Below are 19,135 nucleotides of genomic sequence, written 5' to 3' on the forward strand. Positions count from 1 at the left end.
TGAATAACTCACCTTTTCATGGGCAAAGGCGGAAAGGTGTCACATGATATTTACAAGGTCTGTTCACCATGCTTTCCACAATTAAAAACTAACACTCCCTTTACAAAGAAGCAAGTTTATGATACAGCTCTTCAGACCTGCAACTGTGGCAAAAGGTCAGAGAAGTGATGTTTTTTGTGGTTCATGTTCAAATAAAAATAAAGTAATATATTTAGATGGATACAAAATCACAATGGAGTATAAAAAGCAATACTATTTTTCCAAAGCACTGCAAGTGACAACAATACAAATGATCAATTAAGTGGGCAAATGCACGACAAAAGATGTATTTAAGAGATGGTTTTGGAGTTGTGTGTGGTTCTCTGGTGTTTTGTTTTAACTAAGGATCTGGAATTAACAGGTAATTAAACTCTTCCTCTCTGAGCTATCTGGATCTAAACATTGTTGAGTGCTTACAGACCTTTTCTTCATACCCTGGGCTGGGTCAAACAACCTATGTATGTAAATGTGGGATGTTGATGTGTGAGATATGAGGTAGCTCACTACATAGAGAGTGGATGTTTATAGTTTGCCCTTTTATACAGCTATGGTATATGCCATAACGTCCATTTTAAAAGTTGATCATGGAATCAAAAGTTTTGCTTAACACTAGAGTGGCATTCTTCTTTGGAAATGGAAGTATTATAAATGGAAGTAATATATTCATATTTCATTACCTCTCTGTAACACTGAATTTGGGCGTGGTGTGTATATCACTCTTAAAGAATAGGCAAAAAAGCTGTGGATTGCAGAAGCTGCTTCAGAAGCAGAAATGCTGACACAACCAGCTGGTCCTCAGACTGGAACTAACAGTTTCCCCCATCTACATGCAGTGAGGGTAAAGCTACAGAAAATAAGTGAGAATTGTTCCTCTAATGAATTTCCCATCAAGAGTAACATCATTGTTTTAAAAAAATCTATTTAAAAAAAAATGTGTTAAAAAAAAAGAAAAGAAAAAAACAAATAAATACCAGATGTATTTGTTAATCAGAGCCATCTTGAGTCTGGGCGTGTTCCTAATATTCTAATGAGCATTAGGCTCATTATTTACAAACCTAATCATCTCTTGCAGGTTAGGTTTCATTCACAGGTTTTCTTATGCTCTCTACATTGCTCAGTCTCAAAGAGATCATTCAAGCAGAAAATTAGTTGTAGTTTAAAAGATGCAAAAAGCATAAGTCATCAACTGTGTGATTGGTGAGGATAAAGCTTATGTAATCTTTATTCAAGATTAGAGCTGTCCAATTTATACTGAAAGGGGAGAATTTGTTGAAGTACATGTAGACACTGGAAAAGTCAAACTTTCTCATATTTGTGTGCACATGAGACCCTCATTCATATGCATATCATATTCACATATGGCACACAATACAGGCTACATAAAACCACGATTGCCCAACCCCTTAGTGGGATTCCAAGAACTACTGTTTTAATTGAGCACATAAATGACCTCATGACTGATCTGATCAAAATGGCGTTGTATGGCCACTGTGAAATCCTAGTCATCCTGCCTGTAGGCATAAGTACATCTTCCAAAGAAATAACCAAAAAAGACCTACACAAAATTGAACCTGCAGACCTTGTTTCAGTCTTAGGCTTCAATAATCAAAGGTTTTTAAACCAGGCCTTTGGAGAGTTAGTCTTTATGAGCTACCTCACACATCAATACTTTTTTCCCCGCTCTTACATAATTTCATAAGTTGTTGGACACGGTCTATGATACGAAGAAAAGGTCTGCTCACACTCAACAGTGTTTTGATCCACAGCACAATTTCCGATCCTTTGTTAAAAGTGAATGCTTCAGAGAAGAAGAGACCTTGCAACTCCAAACCCCTTGTAACCTGAAATGAAATGAATTATTTTGTGGTAATTTTCTGACTTGTTATAGCTTACTTATTACATTCTGTCCATTATTAGCAGTGCATCCTCAGAACTGCTTGATGGTAGATATCTGAAGGAAAAAAGGGGTGGAATGATTACAATGAACAACTCAGTGATTCTTTATCAAGTAGAGATTCGATTATACCACATGCATCACTTAATGTATAAATAAACTGCATATTTGTAAATCTAAATTAAACAGGGTTCCTTGAGAATTTCAATAGAAGCATGAATACTTACAGATTTATGTGACCCAGACATAGCTGCTGAATGCTGCTGCTTTACATGGTGACTAATAGAACATTTGAATCTCACCTGCATTTGCACAACAATCTTTTATCTCCAGTGTCAAACAAAGTGAAGGTTGTCCTTATACTTTGCAGTGCAAAGTCAACCTAAATGCTGCATGCAGGCACTTGTACTGTACCATACAACTGCAATACACCAAGGACTCAGCCTTCCATCATATGCATTAGCAAGCAAACAGGCACAAAGCAGAGCACCTCAATTGGAAGTTAGGTTTTGTTTTTGTGTTTTGTTTTTTTTAACTCTGAGGGTATTACTTTAGTCTCTCTACAAGGCAACGTTTAAAAACATCCACCTTGGCACATGGAGATGCCACCTGGCCCCAAGCATCCTTCCCCACACAGTGAGACGGGAAGAGGGGAACACAGCCGAGTCTTCCACATCACTACTTCCCTCTTCCCTCTACATCACAGGAGAGCATGTGCTGGGCTCGACCAGCAAGTCCCTCTGTGACACTAATTGTTTCCTGAGTTCGGAGAGGCTGGCATCCCAGAGCAGAAACTGTTGGACACCCCTGGTTGGGAGTGCTGGCATCTGGCCACGGCAATGTTTACGAGGGAGGCCAGAACAATGGTAGAAGCGGTAACTCTCATGGCATATGGGCATTGTGTGAGGTGGAAGGACATAGAGTTCATCTGACTTTTGACCTTTCACTCCTATCACAGCTAAGACAAAGTAAACATAGTAACTGATGTTTAAAAAAGTGAAAGAACCTTTTGTTCATGTTGTTCAATTGTATAGGACACAATTATGTGCAAATGTTAGCGTTGTACATTTGTACACAGAGGAGTACGCAGTGGAGATGGTTACAGGGAAAGAGTGAATGTGGCATCCGAGAATCCAGGCACATTTGAGACTGGAGGTGTTTCGAGCATTAATGCAGCGTATAGGATCATCTGAATGTTAGAATGTTGTGTGGACTATGTGAATATATCCCTTCAGAGTGAACAGAGTGATCTAAATATAGTCTAACATTACATATTCAGTTAGGATTATTGTGGGAATTATGGAAACTGTGAAAAGGAAGGGGCCTTTGAGAGTTAAAATATTTAATCTCCAAATTGTGTTACTCTCTGAAGATCATAGGAGGATGAGGCACTTTGTTTGGCCCCAGTGCATGGACACTGAAATGAGAACAGGTAATCTAATAACAAGATCTCAAGTTCTAATGTGAGATGTTTCCACTGTGGTATATTGCCATCTTGAGGTCATTCATAGAACTTCTGGGAAATGTTGAAGTTTGTAGCAGCAATACTGAAAATGGAATATTTAATGAATAAATGAATCAGTGAATGAATTAATTTTAAAAATGGCTAAATTAACACTGACAAAACATGTAAATAAATCATATGCTTTTTTAATTTTATTTTATTTTTTACAGTTTTTCATCTAGAGGATATGAATTCAGATTCAAATATAAAATATCAGGCTCCCAAATACAATTGTAAAAACTGAACTTTGTGAATTTAGTAGGACCTGTCTGGTTGGAACACTCCTATCTTATAATTAAATTACCCTCCTATCTTAAGATGTCATTATCATAGAGTATTATTCTACACGTGAGCTTGGTTGTTAAACCAGTTGTTCAATAAAGATATACCACCGTTGTTTGTTAAAAAGACTAGTATAATAAGACATAATAAATCTGTAGATTATTTTAACTAGATGTTACATTTCCTGCCTTTTATGCTATTTATTTTACACTTTGCTAGTAACACTGGCATCTACCCTTGGATGCTAGTAGGCATAAATAAAATGCATATACACTAAACATGTCATTGTAGACATCGATATTTAAATGCATTCACTGCATTTGGATATAAGGTAAAATAATATCTCAAACACCAAATGTTTCTTAGATTTTCCAATTGCAGTCAGTGTTCAATAATCTATGTTCATCTGATCTTCAGTTGCAAAATCCAATAAGAATTTAGAAGCTTCACTCTTCTCTAGTGAGATGTGAACATGATCGGAAACACAAGACTTTTGTTTTGCATTTCAAAGTAGCAACTATTATGTGGCTTACTGAAAAATTCAGATTTTTTTTTTTTAGCAATTTCCTTTTATGATCAAGAAATCATGCACAACACAAATGAGCAGTGTACAGATAACCTTACCTTTAGTTTTCAGCCTTTATGTAGTAGTCTGAACATGCAGAACAAACACAACCTCTATGACCTTCTCATTAATCTTTTTCAACAAAAGTTGCATTCCCAAATGACAGCGTCAAGATATTCTACTAATGAAAATTTTCAGGGTTTATACTGAAAAAAGTTTCAATTATCGATATACAAGTTAATTTGCCAAGTTTATCATTTTAGATGTGCAAACACCTCTTCCTTGTTTCAAAGTTTAATCAAATAATGGTTGCCAGGTCTTCAAGCATAAAAAATACCACCATTTTTAAATCTTCACTCAGAATGTGTTTTTCATTGACACACCAAGATTAGAAAACCATGCTTGCCTTTGAATGTGTTGTCATATTTTAGCTTAGTTGAGAGATAAGACTTAACACTTTTCCACCCTCACAATACATAGAGGCACTGCTTGCCAACGGGCAAAGCAGGCAACTCCTTGGGGCCTCAGGCGAGTGAGGGGGCCCCCGAGGGCTAACAAACATTAACCTACAGCAGTGGCAATGTGCAAAGTTTGCATTGACAGTGTGAGGCCTGAATTCCTTAAGGTAGCCCTGTGAATTTTTGCCAAGGGCCACAACAGACTAGAATCGCCACTGAATACATAAACACATCAACTGACACTACTCTGGTTAGGAAAGGAGGATGAAGGTTAACACTATCTGACCTGTCTGGGAGTGCTCCGCCTGGAGCCAGCTGCTGTCTAAGCTAGAATGGAGAACATCCCAACCCCCACAAGGTCAGAAGCAGTATCATACAGCTGCTGTCTAGGCTAGCATGAGGACAGCTCAACACCTGACACCCCCCCACCCCCACCCCCCCAAAGTCAGGAGCAGCTTCCTAAACAAATCATAAACAAATTTCCCATGACTTGTAAGACGTGGCTAAATATTGGAAGCTGTGAAGTACAAATGAAATGTTTGGTTTTCCCTTTGTATGTAGAATGAGGTGGGGCATTGCCATTACCAACAGACTAGATTGTCATCAGGGCATCTATTAATTAATTTATTTATTTATCTATCTATTTATTTTATTTGTCATTCATGCAGTGTGCAAAACTGGCAGATGGAAAACCCTTAAATCAGGAGCTTTAACTTATATAAATGCGGTTGAAAAGGAGTTCATGCCAGGAGTTCATAATATAACACATTTTGGGCACAGGAGATATTTTAGGACAGAGGTCTGATTTATCTGTTATATAATCTCTGTTTTATAAAAAGGTTTGAACTCAAAGGCACCAGTTTCAAAGCAAGAGGTGTAGTTTTAGTGTTCTGCAATCCCATCACTTTTTTCTTTTACATTTTTTGGAAGATTTTGTGTCAGAAAAATTCTGCTCCTGCTGGGGTTAGTGAGGTCATATGGAGATTATGGGTTGAGCAGCACTGAATGATTAAAAAGATTACTGGGGAGGATCGAGAGTCAAGGACAAAGCACTGTTTTTGTATGTCTGTGCATGTGCAGATTTCCAAAGAAAAGTGGACAAAACATCAACACAGTACTTTTAGATAAGGTGCGATAAGGTCTTTAAACTAAGGTTAAAAAAATCCATCATTATATTGTTTCTGCTCAGGACTTGAGAGAAAACTTATTGAAATTTAATATGAAGTAGCATGCCCATGCCAACAGCACTACCATGTGCTGGAAATAGAGTTTACCATTTATTATTCTAGTCAGAATGAAACTTGCCAAGTCACTTTGACTCAGCCAACCATGCAGGCCAACACCTCCAAAAATAAATAAATAAATAAAGAGTTCTACAGGTTTCATTAATGTGACTGCGCTGTTGGTAGTGTAAAAATGCACATGCATAATTTATTTAAAATTCATTTGTGACAGCGAAATCCGTTCTTTTACCGGCACAGTGCGCGTGGCACCAATCGTGCTGCTTCCAAAAGAAATATGACGAAACGCAGAGGAAGACTGGTTACTTCGACACGCGCGCCCTCGGTAAACGTCCCCCCCATTTGGCATTGACCGGTAAAAACGTAGGCGTGATGGAACAGTCGCATTTGATTGGTTGAAAGTTTTCGTTTCGATGTTGCGTTCGCAAGTATAAATACAACAAAGGACAACAGATACGTGCAACCAAAATTCCTCGGACACAAACTAGTCGCGTACACCAGTTCGTACATCAGTGCCACGCCAGCCGTAGCCACACCTTTGTTCAGTAAGACTCGAAAAGCACTTGCTTGTGCAGAATGGTCGACAGCGTTTACCGTACGCGTTCTCTCGGCGTCGCTGCAGTCGGTCTTCCTGACCAGTACGCCGACGGTAAAGCAGCAAAAGTGTGGCAACTTTACATTGGAGACACAAGGAGTAGGACGGAGGAATACAAAAGTTGGGTGGTGTCTTTGCTGAAGCAGCACGGTTGTCAAAGGGTCCTGGATGTAGCCTGCGGCACAGGGTATGGCGCATGCTCACGGAGACGAAACGCACTTCGGTTTTGTTTAACTGTTTATCTGGAAGTTGAAGTCGAAGTCCATTTAACTACACGGATGTGTTTGATAAGTTATTTTGAAACGCAGCTGCCGTTGATTCTGCATTTAGACGTGTTTTGTAGGAAGGTGTTGCGTCACACAGACCCTTGATCTTAACGTAGACATTTGATGGAAATGACAAGCTAGAATGAATGATTTACTGACAATGACAGTTAAGGCCATGCTGATGACAAGAGTCCCTTCCTACTCAATAAGTATAGCCAGATAATGTAGTACAGCCCAGTAATTTTGGTTTACCTGCTGTTTTATACTCTGTGATGACTGTGATGCCCTGTTAAGGGCTGCTGTAATCTTTAAAAGGGTTAATCAGTTAAATTAATATTTTTTAGGTGACAACACCCAGCGTCAGTTAAAAATCTGCATGGCAGTAACGAAACATTTGGCCATCTCTGAGTAAACAGAATTAAGAGAACTCCCTGTTCATTTATTTTACCCACAAATTATATAGGCACATAGATAGGTGGATGAATGGATGGATACAGCAATCAGGTTGGCAAGTACACATGAACTACATGTTTAAAAAAGGGTAGAGTGAGTCATAAAGTAAAAGCAGTAGGATTTGACTGTTGAAATCAGGGTACTCAATTAACAAGCATGAGTTATTTCCTGTCAGAAGTCTTAACACTGCCCGTCAGTGATCCTACAACCATTAAATATCTAAGGTACTATTTGAGCTGCTTTTTTTGCTGAAAATATTTGTTGGTTGCCAAGTGCCAAAACAATTAAACTTAAAACTTCACATTATTCATAAATAAGGCTGTTATTAAACACCAGATATGTACAAATGTACTCATAAAATGTACAGGTGTATGATTTTAGCTTATATTTAATTTTAGGAACATCCCTCTTCAGTGTCCAGCAATAGTTTGCTCCACTTTCTAAACTATACATATGTAAGTATACTGCAACACAACAAAACATAAGGGTGATGGATTCATCCTAGAAACATTTGGATTCACTATATAAAACACACAAGAAACGGGTATTTATTTTGCATAGGACAAAATGCCTGATTCTGAGGAAAGTTCTGGGATTTATCACTTTACTGAATCATGACTATCCAATAGGAAGAAAATTAAGACATCGTTATTGAACAATTCTCACCTTGGACTTATGGCATCCATCTTTCTGAGAATACACTCTTTATTTATTAATTTGCATCCAATGCATGTTTTGACACCAACTACAAAAAAATCCTTTGCCATCACTTCGTATCATCCTGTGTAAGGTTCCTGTGTAGGGTTGTGTTTGAGTAGCAGTACTGCTGAGGTTTTTAACATGTGTCACTGTCACTCTGGGTTGTGCGTGTACCACCACCCAAAACAATCTAGTCAGCAGCAGCAGTCAAACTGACTGATGGACTACAGGATGCATAATACACATAGTGCATGGCAACAGATGGGATATAGACTTTAAGTGAAGGTGTTTCTATTAAAGTGGCTATTCAGGCTACAGAGAACAGCTCCAAGGTTACACATTAGCTGTCCCATTTTCTGTGTCTTGGCAAAGATGGGATTATTCACCCAGCACTAGAAATGTTTAGCTGGGGAAAGATCAGTCTGCCTGTCCTAGTTTCTTTCAGTGGTTCTTCACTGACTGAACGAAAAATAAAAGAGTGAAGCAGGAAGGTTTTGAAAATCAAAAAGCCCCTACTGGTATAACGGACCTATCTTAGACCTAGTTTTATCTAGGGAAGGTATATGCTTTCTCTTGCCTGGTAAAATGGAACAGTAGGTGTAAGGAGAGACGGCAGCGCTGCAGTAGTGTTATACATCTACTAAAGGCTTTCTTTTGCCCAACCCCAAAGGTTACACCCCCTCTACCAAACACAGACACACTAACCTAACCTAATAATAGCCTTGAATTCCAGTTCACTTGCATAACGGAGTTGTTTTATGACTCACAGAATGCACATTCAGCATAATCCATGAAAATCCATGAATCCAGTCACTTAGTTACACTCTTCACTCATGTGGATACTACAAAATCTGTTTTGTTTTTTTTGTTTGTTTTTTTTGTTGCATAAAGCCAGATCCATTTGTTGCATAAGGTTTTGGGTACCAAATGATAATTTATCATCAGGCTTACCTAAGCATGTTTAAAGGTTGAGTGCATCACAACACCATCATCATCATTTAAAGGTGCTGAAACTGAAATCTGTATTCATCACTTCCTGTAGCTTTCTATGCGGAATCTATATCATTATCTGTTAATCACAATTGTTATTAGTGTAAAGTTTAGGGTTCAACTGATTAACTGTGTTAAACAATATATTGTCCACTTTGTTAATTTTTCAGGTCAGTCAGTTTTTGGAAATGCAGGTTTTTCTATCTATGTATACGTTAAAATGTGTAGGATTTATCAAGAGCATTGAAGTGGGTAGGGGTCAAGGGCATCTTGGAGGCTGGGCTTCACTCTGTTTTTGAAGACAGCAACCGATGTACAGACAGGCAGTGGAAGATCTGAGTGCTAGTATAGAAAAGATTCATGAGGCATGTCTTCCTTGTCTCTATAGGGCAGTGGTTTGAAATGTCAGATGTGAATTGACCCGTGACTTTGGGAAATCACATGGATTATGGTGTTGTTTACCCGTGACTTTTTTTTTTTTTTCTTTCCAGAGTGGATTCTATTATGTTGCTGGAGGAAGGTTTCAAGGTTGTTAGTGTGGATGCCAGTGACAAGATGCTGAAGTATGCTCTCAAAGAGAGATGGGAAAGGAGGAAGGAGCCAGCTTTTGACCAATGGGGTACGAAGAGGCTCTAAAATTCAATAGAGATAACTTGTGGGGACATGCCTCCAGCATGTGCACAATCTGATTTGTGGAGTCATGATTATAACAGATCAATACCCTGACCCGATTGGTCAACGCATACAAACAAACAAAACAAATGTGTATGACATAAGCTGAGCACAAAAACAGAGAGCAAAATGGGTTGCTCCCACTTAAAATAATTAGAAAAGGGCTCCTGGTGGCAAAAGAACAGAGTATTGCAAACACTGCCTCAGGGTCCCCAAGTACACTGCTGTAATCTTTTCCTTGCAGTAATTGAAGAGGCTAACTGGCTTACTCTACCAGACGATATTCAAAAGCAGGGAGACGGATTTGATGCAGTTATCTGTCTAGGAAACTCATTCGCTCATTTACCAGACTTTAAAGGTAAGAATATTCAGCTCATTAATGTTTCAGTTCAGTTCAGTTGCTTGACTGAGTAATTATCTCATAGGAGACCAGAGTGATCAGAAGCTGGCTCTCCAGAACATTGCCAGCATGGTGAAGCCTGGCGGAATCATGATTATTGATCACCGTAACTATGACTACATGCTGGAGACTGGCCTTGCTCCCCAAGGGAAGAACATTTATTATCAGGTAGGGTAAATGTTTATTTTTCTAAAAAAAGTAACACTTTTAAAGTACCACTATTTTGTCAAAAGCTTACTCGCAATGTTCATAAAGTTAACAGTACATAGTAATATAAATAACAGAGTAAATAAGTAACAAGGACACCTCTCTTACATAGTAATCCATGATTCAGATTTTTTGTTTTCTCACCTGTGGTCATCTCCACTTTCAGTGCATTCATGACATCCTGCTGATGTGAATTCATGGTTATTTGCTCCCAAAAATACAGTGCACACAAATGCTACATAAGTAATAACAGCTTTCTGTTTGAGGGAATCAGCTTCATAAAGTTGAGCAAGTGACCACGGAAGTATCTGAACTGCATGCCCGGTTGCATTAATAGTTTCTAGAGGTTTTTTTTTTCCTTTCAAGCTTTCTAGTTTTCGTAACCTTATAACAACAGACTATCAGCTGAGGTTAACAATGTACTTCCTGTTTTACAGTAAATAATAAAAATAGATGTTTAAACCATAAAACATTCATTCTACTGGAGTGTAAAGTTGTGAGAATGTAGATAAGATTGTTCTCCTTAAATGTCCTATTTTCATTGCTGCCATAGCAACAGCAGGCAAGCAGATAGACAAATAGCCAATTGCTGCTACAACAGCAATATATTATCAGGTTTCCGCATTAACTGCATATTTCCTAATAGATGTCACGATTGGCCCCTGCTAGTGTCCTGTCTCCATGGTTTCCCTCTGTCGTGTCATTGTTTCATTTTAGCTGTTCTGTTACGGTCCTTGTTTTGTTTTTCGCTGTAACATCTGTAACACCTGCCTCTTGTTTAATTCTCATTACATGTATATACACCCTGTGTTTGTTCAGTCTTGTGGTCTCTGTCATGTTTGCTATTCGTAGTTGTTATCCAAGCCTCGGTTAGTCCAAGTCTCTGCTCGTGTCAGTTGTGTTATTCGCTGTATCCTGTTTCCCTTTTCTGTTTTCGTGTGTTTGTTTTTTTTGTTTATCATGTATCCTAGAACTCTTCGTGTTGGTAATTTGACCCTGGACTGTTCTAATGACCCCAATTTTGGATTTTCCCCTAATAAGTCTCGCTCTGCTCAGCATACGCATCCGCCTTGTGATCACTCCGCATTACAATAGATAACACTGAACAAAGTGGTTGTAATAAGAACAAGTAAGTAATAAGTGCACAGAGATTTTTCTAATGTTTTGTCAACAAAGAAGCAGCCACACATGTCTAAGATAACTGGTGAACTAATAACAGACTATTTACTTCTTTTGACAGTGTTCATTCGTTTAAATGTGCAGAAGCTAAACAGAAAACATTCTATGAAGTTGTAAGATTATGACAGGTTTGAGCATATTATGGCATAGAGAATCAAATAAAGTTCTCAGTCTCCATCTGTTGGACAGATTGTACATGGAAAAATATAAAAAGAGGCATTATACAAAAAATTATATATTTTTTGGTATTTCCTAGAGCTAAATTTTGTTTTTGCCGAGATGTTTAAATGTTTTCCAAATGGAAAATGTTTGTCCAGTCAGTTTGTTTGGACAGAACAACAAAGTGCAAAGTTCATGAAAGATTTGTACAATAACTTGCCATAAAGTCACCCAAAGTGAAAGACATTCCAGCAAAGTATGTCAGGTTGCTAAATGAGCAAGAGATCTATATATAAATCTGAATTTCAACAGGTGTGCACATTAACAGTGTATATTTCCATATAGATAACATTGAAAAAAATGACAGTAATATGTACAAGAAAAATAATAAGTGCACAGAGATGATGATTACAAAATAGGCAGTCGTTTGTCAAAGATTGGCATGTCAATCCCATGTCTTGTATTTTTACTGGAATCTGAAATTACCAAAAGCTAACAGACAACTTTAGTACTTTTACTTGTGGAATCCAGCTAAATAGCATTAGTATGTAATGTAGATAATAATACACGCTGTTCCTGTTTGAGACATCTGACTGGTGTCTGTATTGCAGAGTGACTTGAAACAAGACATCTCCACATCAGTGCTTTGGGTCAACAATAAGCCCCATATGGTCACGCTTGACTACTCCCTGGAGATCCCTCAGGGTGTACAAACCCCACCCGAGACAAGGTGCTGTATTCAGACAGGAAGGAGATAAAACGCAGAAAACTTTCAATAAAGCAAAGATTACAAGAACATCTTATGAAATTACAATATTGATGTGAATATGAAGAATAAATGCCTAGCCAACGTATGGCTGGGTTTGCTACTGTTGGTTTTCTTTCATCCATGATATATTTTCACAATTTTTATTACGTTACTATTTCATCTTAGGCTGCTAGAGGCTGATTGCTTAGCATGTGATTTGTCATTTATGTGGCAGTCTTGTGTGATTCACAGGTGTTGATTCCTCATCTACCCCCCTGTGTTTGCTTTGTAGTAAATTCCGCTTGTCGTATTATCCTCACCGGCTGCAGAGCTTCAAGGAGCTTCTGAAGGGAGCATTCTTTGGAAAATGTGAGCAGCACGTTTTTGGAGATTTTAAGCATTATACATCTGGGCAGGAAGACGTTCCTCGTTACTTTATCCATGTCATTAAAAAGACTGCTTAAAGTAATATTTACAATCCAAATAACACTTTTTTCTTTGCTTTGCTTTGTCTTATTTCTCTGGTACTTTGCTCTTTCATTTGCTGCTTCCATACTGCAGCTTCTGCTTCCAAAGCCTTGCAGCAAAATCAAGCCATAGCAGAAGATGCAGCAAATTCCTGCTGCTCAAAATTTTATAGAACAATTTTCTGAACCTATTCAGTGTCAGGACTTTATTTGCCAAGTGTTCATCAGAGAAGTCATGTTCCTATGTTGATTTGTTCCTCTAAATATTACTCTTCGTTAAGGACTCTCAAATTTTCACCAAAAAGAGTGATGTTTTATTTTGTCACTTGGTGGCAATTATTAAAAGATATAGCAGGAAACATACATAACTGTACATGGAATATAAAGCTTTAATTGATTTGTACTGTTTTGCGATTCACTATTACAGTCTTTAGTCTTGCTTGGAATCAAGCAAATCAGTTTGGTGCTCTGTGTGCTCAAGCACAGGCTGAATCAGGTGTGTTTGGGCAAGGACTTCACCAAACTATGCTGAGCCTATTTAGCGTGCACAAATGTGCTCTGCTGTCTTTTAATCCACAACCACATGCCTTAAGTTGAAATGGTTAGAAGGGATAAAGCTGGTTAAACGTTCCCTACTTAGTGTGACCATTGATTTGTGAATTTAACTAGCTCGCATTTATTTTTGTCCAGCTTCTGCTTTATTGGTATAAGTTGAAACCATAAAAAAATCCTTCGCACTGCCGGAACGTCTCTGTCTGCATCAACAGTGCATATGAATGCACAGTAATAATAATACAAGTAAACAATAATACAATACAATCTTTTGTCTTACGAGAACTGAAAGCACACCACTAAGAGTCTCCATCTATTGGACAGACCGTAGATGGAGAAATGTATGAAAGGGCATAATGCAAAAATTCATTTTATTGTATTTGTGAGAGATTGATGAGGGGCTAGAGGGAGGGTAAGGGGATACTGGGATAAATTCAGCCTTTGATGTACCTGTCAAAGATAATAATACTAATTTACTGTCCGGCTTTGGCGAGCATTTATGGATTGTAGTGGGTAGACTAGGGGCGTTTCAGTAAAAGTAATGAACAGCGCTTTTGACAAATGATGATCTTAAAGACTACTTAAAGTCTGCTTTCTGTAAAAAAAATAAATAAATTGTGATTTTTTTTGTGACAAAATTTGAGTATTGTATCCAGATTACTTGTAAAGAATAGATTTTGTTGAAAGTCTTATTTTACAAAGCATTACAGTAAATAAAAATTGCTGTGTTGATATTTGTGTCAGTGTTTCATTTGGTTTCCTAGAATATAGAAGTTAAATACCCTTATGATTGGCTATCTTTTATTTTCACCATTGCAATAAAACACGGTAAGATTCTGTAGTACTTTTGACCTCAAGGTGCGTTTGAACATTCAGTGCTATGCATATAAATCTACAAGTGAAATGGGAGTTATCATATTTATTTCATACCTACCATGCATACACGAACCGCCTATGCTGAGTGTTCGGATTGGAATGGAGTCGTAGAAAGAGCAACTGCAGCAAAGGTGCCATATATTGTCCTATAATCCGATCTCATTCATTCAACACCCACTGGCGCGTCACTCGTTTTAAAGGCGGGTGGCGATTACTATCCAATGGGAAAAAAATAAGCGTTCTGCGCAGGCCAAATATTTGTAAACATTGCACATCGACAAACCAACTTCTCCGTTACGCATTATCCAGGGTTTCCAATGTCCGTAGCAAATGCGAAACAGACGATTTTTAATCCGGTAAGTAATCGCCGAGTGTTGGTCCCTTCACAACCTGCATTCCAGCTCTTTCTACACTATACTATAGGCATCCGTTCAAGTTAAATCAGATGAACGTCCTGCGGGATTCTGTTAAGCGTTTCCCATGTGCTCCGTGTAATATTTATAATAACGAATGTTGCTTGAACGAAGACTACTACTTACGAATTTAAGGTAACCACATCGCGAACAGTCGGGTTAAAATATACCACGTTAGGCTACCGATAGAAGGTTTGTTACAGGTATTCCGTACTGCGCTGTTATTTAGGCCACATCGCTAACATGAAAATCCAATGGTTTATCATCCATTACAGGAAGTTCCATTCACGGGAATGATACCAGGGGGGCTTCATCCGGGAGAGATGGTTGTTATTCAGGGCTGTGTTCTCAATGAGTCCGACAGGTACCACAATCATTACGTTTAAGTTGAATTTCTAACGCATTTTCAATAGAAACCATCATAGCTTGTGCACAGTAATCAAATGACTGTAGTTAGTAATGCTGTAGACTACACGATATACTGTTTGTTGATCACCTCTTTCTTGGCCTTTACAAATATTGATATTGCTGTGGGATTCCATATGCCCTTTACAAAACACACACCTTTGCATTTTGGGCTGTAAACCCAAACTCCTACATTTTCACCAAATGTATTTACATTCCAACAAATGTAAATACATTTGGGGAAAATATAATTCAAAGGTTAGCTGTAGTGATTTAATATGCCGGCTTATTACAAATGCAACATGTAGCCATATAAACTAACACATTTTTGTCCATAGCATGCAGCAGTATAATTGAGCAGGCCTGTCAGTGCGTTAATCGGTTTCCTTTCACAGGTTCCAGTTTGACCTCACCTGTGGCAGCAGCACAAAGCCACGGGCCGACGTGGCATTTCACTTTAACCCCCGCTTCAGGACCTCTCCGTGCATCATTTGCAACTCATTACAGCGAGGGAGCTGGGGTAAAGAGGAAAAGCTTGAGGAGATGCCCTTCAAACAAGGAGCATCATTTGAGACGATCATACTAGTCCAGGAAAACATCTTCAAGGTAAGAGTAACGGCCCCAGGTTCTTGGTAAAGGTGTCTGATGTTATTATAGAAGACATCAGTAAAGCTTAGACATAACTGGGGTTTAACATGATCCAGCATGTGTTTGGGCCTGTAGTCACAAAATGTCTCTGCGTTGGATGCGGTTTTATACATATGATCATGCTGATGGTGAATCTGATCCTGTTTTTGCGATGTTACAATGATACTGTTTTCTACTTTCCTAAAGTTTCCTAGTCAAAATGCTTATCAGAAATATTAATCTAAAAATCATTCAATGCTAGTAAAATCTTAAACTGTGTGACTCGATTCCTAGACATTGTTCTGTTGCTCCTCCAGGTGGCAGTAAATGGTGCACATGTACTGGAGTATAAACACAGAATCCCTCTAGAGAGAGTCAACACATTCTCCATATCAGGAAAAGTCCAAATACATGCCATCGGCTATGTCCCTAACTCAGTAAGCTTTATTCCTTTTTGCTGGTCAGTTATTGATTTTAAGGTAAGGGTCAGTTGGGAAGTTACCTATAAAATGCCACAATCTCTTCACAGGCAATATTTTCAGAATCAGGCGATTTGGTAAGTTTTCACCCTTAAGTATTATAGCCTACTAATGCTATCTAAATGAATTTTTCTTCAGAGCCCAGAATGACTACCATTTTACATGCTTTTATCCCTACCCATCCCAAGAGTATACCCTACAAAGGCAGTATACTTAAAGGAGTCAGTCCTGGACAGCACATCACAATCAAGGGTCATGTAAGCTTATTTCCTCACAGGTAAGTTAATACAGTAAGGTCGCATGTTGCTTTAAATACTGAATACGAAATTCATATCATTAGGGAAGGTTCACTTTTTTCCTCCTAGTTTCACAGTAAACCTGAGATGCAGCCAGTCAGAAAACATTGCCCTGCACCTCAACGCACGGATCAAGTCAGGCGTGATCATCCGCAACTCTTTCTTGAGCCAGTCATGGGGTCCAGAGGAGCTGGAGCTTCCGTGCTTCCCCTTTGCGTCTGGGAAATACTTTGAGGTACGGTTGTCTTATAGAGTTCAACAATGGGGCAACTCGCGTGTGTCTTCCAAGCGTCAAGCCACATGTGAAGTACAGTTCTAATGTATTGCGGTACATAGGCTGGTCCCACAGTCAGGGCAAACGAGCAGCTGTGACAGTCTTGCATGTGGTTAGGAGCAGGGAGGAATACAACTGTAAAAGGGTAGAAACTGCATGATTTCATTTGTCTCATTCGCAGGCATGCTGTACTGTTCAGCATCTGTTCAGCATGGTTATCCATGTCATGTGGTTAAATCTGTTGTGGGCTCACTTAGGTCAATTTGATGTCCCCATCTACCTCTGTTTAAAGGTTGTTCATAAAGAAAAAGCTTATGTCTTGAAGGAAACAAGTGTAGCCCAAGCTATAGTTGCAAGAAAAAGTAAGTGAACCCTTTGGAATTACCTGGATGTTTACACCATGTGCTCAGTTTTAAAAAAAAAAAAAAAAAAAAAAAAAAAAAAAAAAAATCATCAACAGTACAACTCAGTGTAATATTAGTTTAGTTTTCATAGTTTAGTTAGATTGCACTTGTCTATAATTGTGACTTTGACCAGATCACATTTTTATTAATAATCAATGCAGAAATCCAGGTCATTCCAAAGAATTCACTTTTTCCTTATTCCACAATACAAGTCCACACTGCTGCATCAACTAGTGAAACTTGCAAAGACGAGGAACAAGCACAAAGAAATAAAATGAGCCATGGTTAATTTGTTGTGACTAAGTATTAGACATTTACTTCTCACTGGAGATGGGACCTTGGGAACTCATTCTGGCAGACTTTCCCATGGCGGGTGTAATAACATTTACACACACAGCTGTGAATGCATGCAGGCACATTGTTTTGCTTAAAGAGAGGCTGTTCCTCTGGATTGGGCTGACATCAGTGATGTATTGATACAAATGCTACTTTCTGTCCCCTCAGATAATCATCCTGTGTCAATCTCATCAGTTTAAAATCGCTGTAAATGGAGCCCATCTGCTAGACTATAGGCACAGAGTGCAGGATCTGACATCTATTAACCAGCTGGAGGTCATGGGAGACCTGGAATTACAGGACATTAAACTATGGTGATTGTGTAACCACCAACGGAACATTCTGACTTCAGCCTTCCTTGTTTAATAACTGTAATAATACATCTATATCCTAGACAAGTAGTGCCCATATTTCCTTTATATAGCTAATGGGGAAAAAGGGCTGAGTTTATAAAAATGAGACAATAGTAATGTTGCAACAGTATGTACTTCACTACATAGTGTTTGCAGAAAAGTACCTTTCCTGCCTTATATGTAAGAATGGTGGTGTTGCGGGGAGAATTAAGTAGTAAGCATTTACAGAACCTGTAGATTTACAGAAACTGTAGTAATTTAAAATAACACCTGGATTTGCTACAAATAAAAGCACTTTTTACAACTAGGTACAGTAAAATAAAAATATGTTAGGCAGTATGAAAACCTGAGCTAGTCAACATTTTTTATATGGATGACCAATATTTGTTGTGATTCCCAAGTTGTTAAAAAAAAAGCATTTCTTTTTGGTGGAAATGGTACTGCTGAACTATATATGGAAATACAGCTGAAAGGGTGCAAATGGACTGTTAGTGTTACTGTTATGTAATGTTCTTTATACATAAAGCATGTAATCAATGTGGGCTTTTTTAATGAAATGTATTATTATTTAAAAGGCTTACCAAATTCTGAACCATTGTGCAGTTTATCCACATCTTCATTCCGATTCTGTTTTCCTGTCAGGGCCAAAATAGACCTAGACTTCATAAGATAACATTACTTCCATCATTCAGAAACTACCACACTTCCACATTAAAAGATAATATAGGGTTAAGATGATTTCTAGGTTGCCTGTAAGACCTGTTTAATTGGTCAAAACACTGACCACCAGTTCAAGTTTATTGCACATAGGTGTTCCGAATCATGAAGACTGCAGTTTTACCAAATATGCCTCTATGCTGGATCAACACATTTAGATACAATGACCTTGTTTCGTATGCACCACATCCATACTGCCACCAGATGGTGGTAGATATCTATGGGAGGGGGAAGAATCATTAAATAACCATTCAATTACTTGATGTGCCTTTAAATCATTTACAGAAAAAGGGAATATTTTTAAGTGTAACCTATTGATTCTAGAATTTCAAACATTGTTCTTCATAAGTGAATAACATACCAGTAATGTCTATATAATTAATCTTATCTGGATGAAAATATTAAAATTGATGATTTCAACTACAATCCCCACAAACATTCTGTCATTTCAAAAAGACGTTCTGGCATATGGACACATTATTGAACACTTACTTTAAGATCTGATTTTTGCAAAGTAAATAACTAAAATGCCAAAGTGAATGAACGCAACCACTTGTTTCAGTGTAGTCAATCAAATCCCGAAAG

At 38.1% G+C, this 19,135-nt stretch overlaps 2 protein-coding genes and 1 long non-coding RNA gene across 4 annotated transcripts; 2 read left to right on the forward strand and 1 right to left on the reverse strand.

Annotated features, from left to right (window-relative positions):
* The first annotated feature begins 6,282 nt into the window (after positions 1–6,282).
* On the forward strand, positions 6,283–14,102 carry gnmt (glycine N-methyltransferase). The gene is made up of 6 exons (XM_027001472.2): positions 6,283–6,765; positions 9,478–9,605; positions 9,903–10,016; positions 10,084–10,226; positions 12,215–12,333; positions 12,644–14,102. The coding sequence occupies exons 1-6, from the start codon at positions 6,560–6,562 to the stop codon at positions 12,813–12,815; spliced, it is 882 nt and encodes a 293-aa protein (XP_026857273.1). The 5' UTR covers positions 6,283–6,559; the 3' UTR covers positions 12,816–14,102.
* Positions 12,225–14,392, reverse strand: LOC113572148. The gene is made up of 2 exons (XR_003410074.2): positions 14,305–14,392; positions 12,225–12,336 (listed from the first exon to the last, which is right to left on the reverse strand). It is a non-coding gene; the product is annotated as an uncharacterized LOC113572148 (long non-coding RNA).
* On the forward strand, positions 14,317–18,370 carry lgals8b (galectin 8b). Of its 2 annotated transcripts, none has more exons than XM_027001471.2 (8): positions 14,317–14,794; positions 14,935–15,023; positions 15,460–15,670; positions 16,009–16,128; positions 16,221–16,247; positions 16,359–16,447; positions 16,536–16,701; positions 17,649–18,370. In XM_027001471.2, the coding sequence occupies exons 2-8, from the start codon at positions 14,953–14,955 to the stop codon at positions 17,796–17,798; spliced, it is 834 nt and encodes a 277-aa protein (XP_026857272.1). In that variant the 5' UTR covers positions 14,317–14,794; positions 14,935–14,952; the 3' UTR covers positions 17,799–18,370. The 2 variants fall into 2 exon arrangements, with proteins under 2 accessions (XP_026857272.1, XP_026857271.1); XM_027001470.2 differs by having other exon boundaries at positions 14,318–14,602.
* Positions 18,371–19,135: the final 765 nt, after the last annotated feature.

Source organism: Electrophorus electricus, chromosome 13 (genome assembly GCF_013358815.1).
Source record: "Electrophorus electricus isolate fEleEle1 chromosome 13, fEleEle1.pri, whole genome shotgun sequence".
NCBI classification, from domain to species: Eukaryota; Metazoa; Chordata; class Actinopteri; order Gymnotiformes; family Gymnotidae; genus Electrophorus; species Electrophorus electricus.

Excerpts from the sequence above, each read along its gene's own strand:
- gnmt (XM_027001472.2), top strand. The coding sequence starts at position 6,560 with ATGGTCGACAGCGTTTACCGTACGCGTTCTCTCGGCGTCGCTGCAGTC. Across the intron at positions 6,766-9,477 it reads GATGTAGCCTGCGGCACAGG|AGTGGATTCTATTATGTTGC; the intron begins GTATGGCGCATG and ends TTTTCTTTCCAG. Across the intron at positions 10,017-10,083 it reads TCATTTACCAGACTTTAAAG|GAGACCAGAGTGATCAGAAG; the intron begins GTAAGAATATTC and ends ATTATCTCATAG.
- lgals8b (XM_027001470.2), top strand. The coding sequence starts at position 14,564 with ATGTCCGTAGCAAATGCGAAACAGACGATTTTTAATCCG. Across the intron at positions 15,671-16,008 it reads TCCAGGAAAACATCTTCAAG|GTGGCAGTAAATGGTGCACA; the intron begins GTAAGAGTAACG and ends TTGCTCCTCCAG. Across the intron at positions 16,129-16,220 it reads TCGGCTATGTCCCTAACTCA|GCAATATTTTCAGAATCAGG; the intron begins GTAAGCTTTATT and ends ATCTCTTCACAG.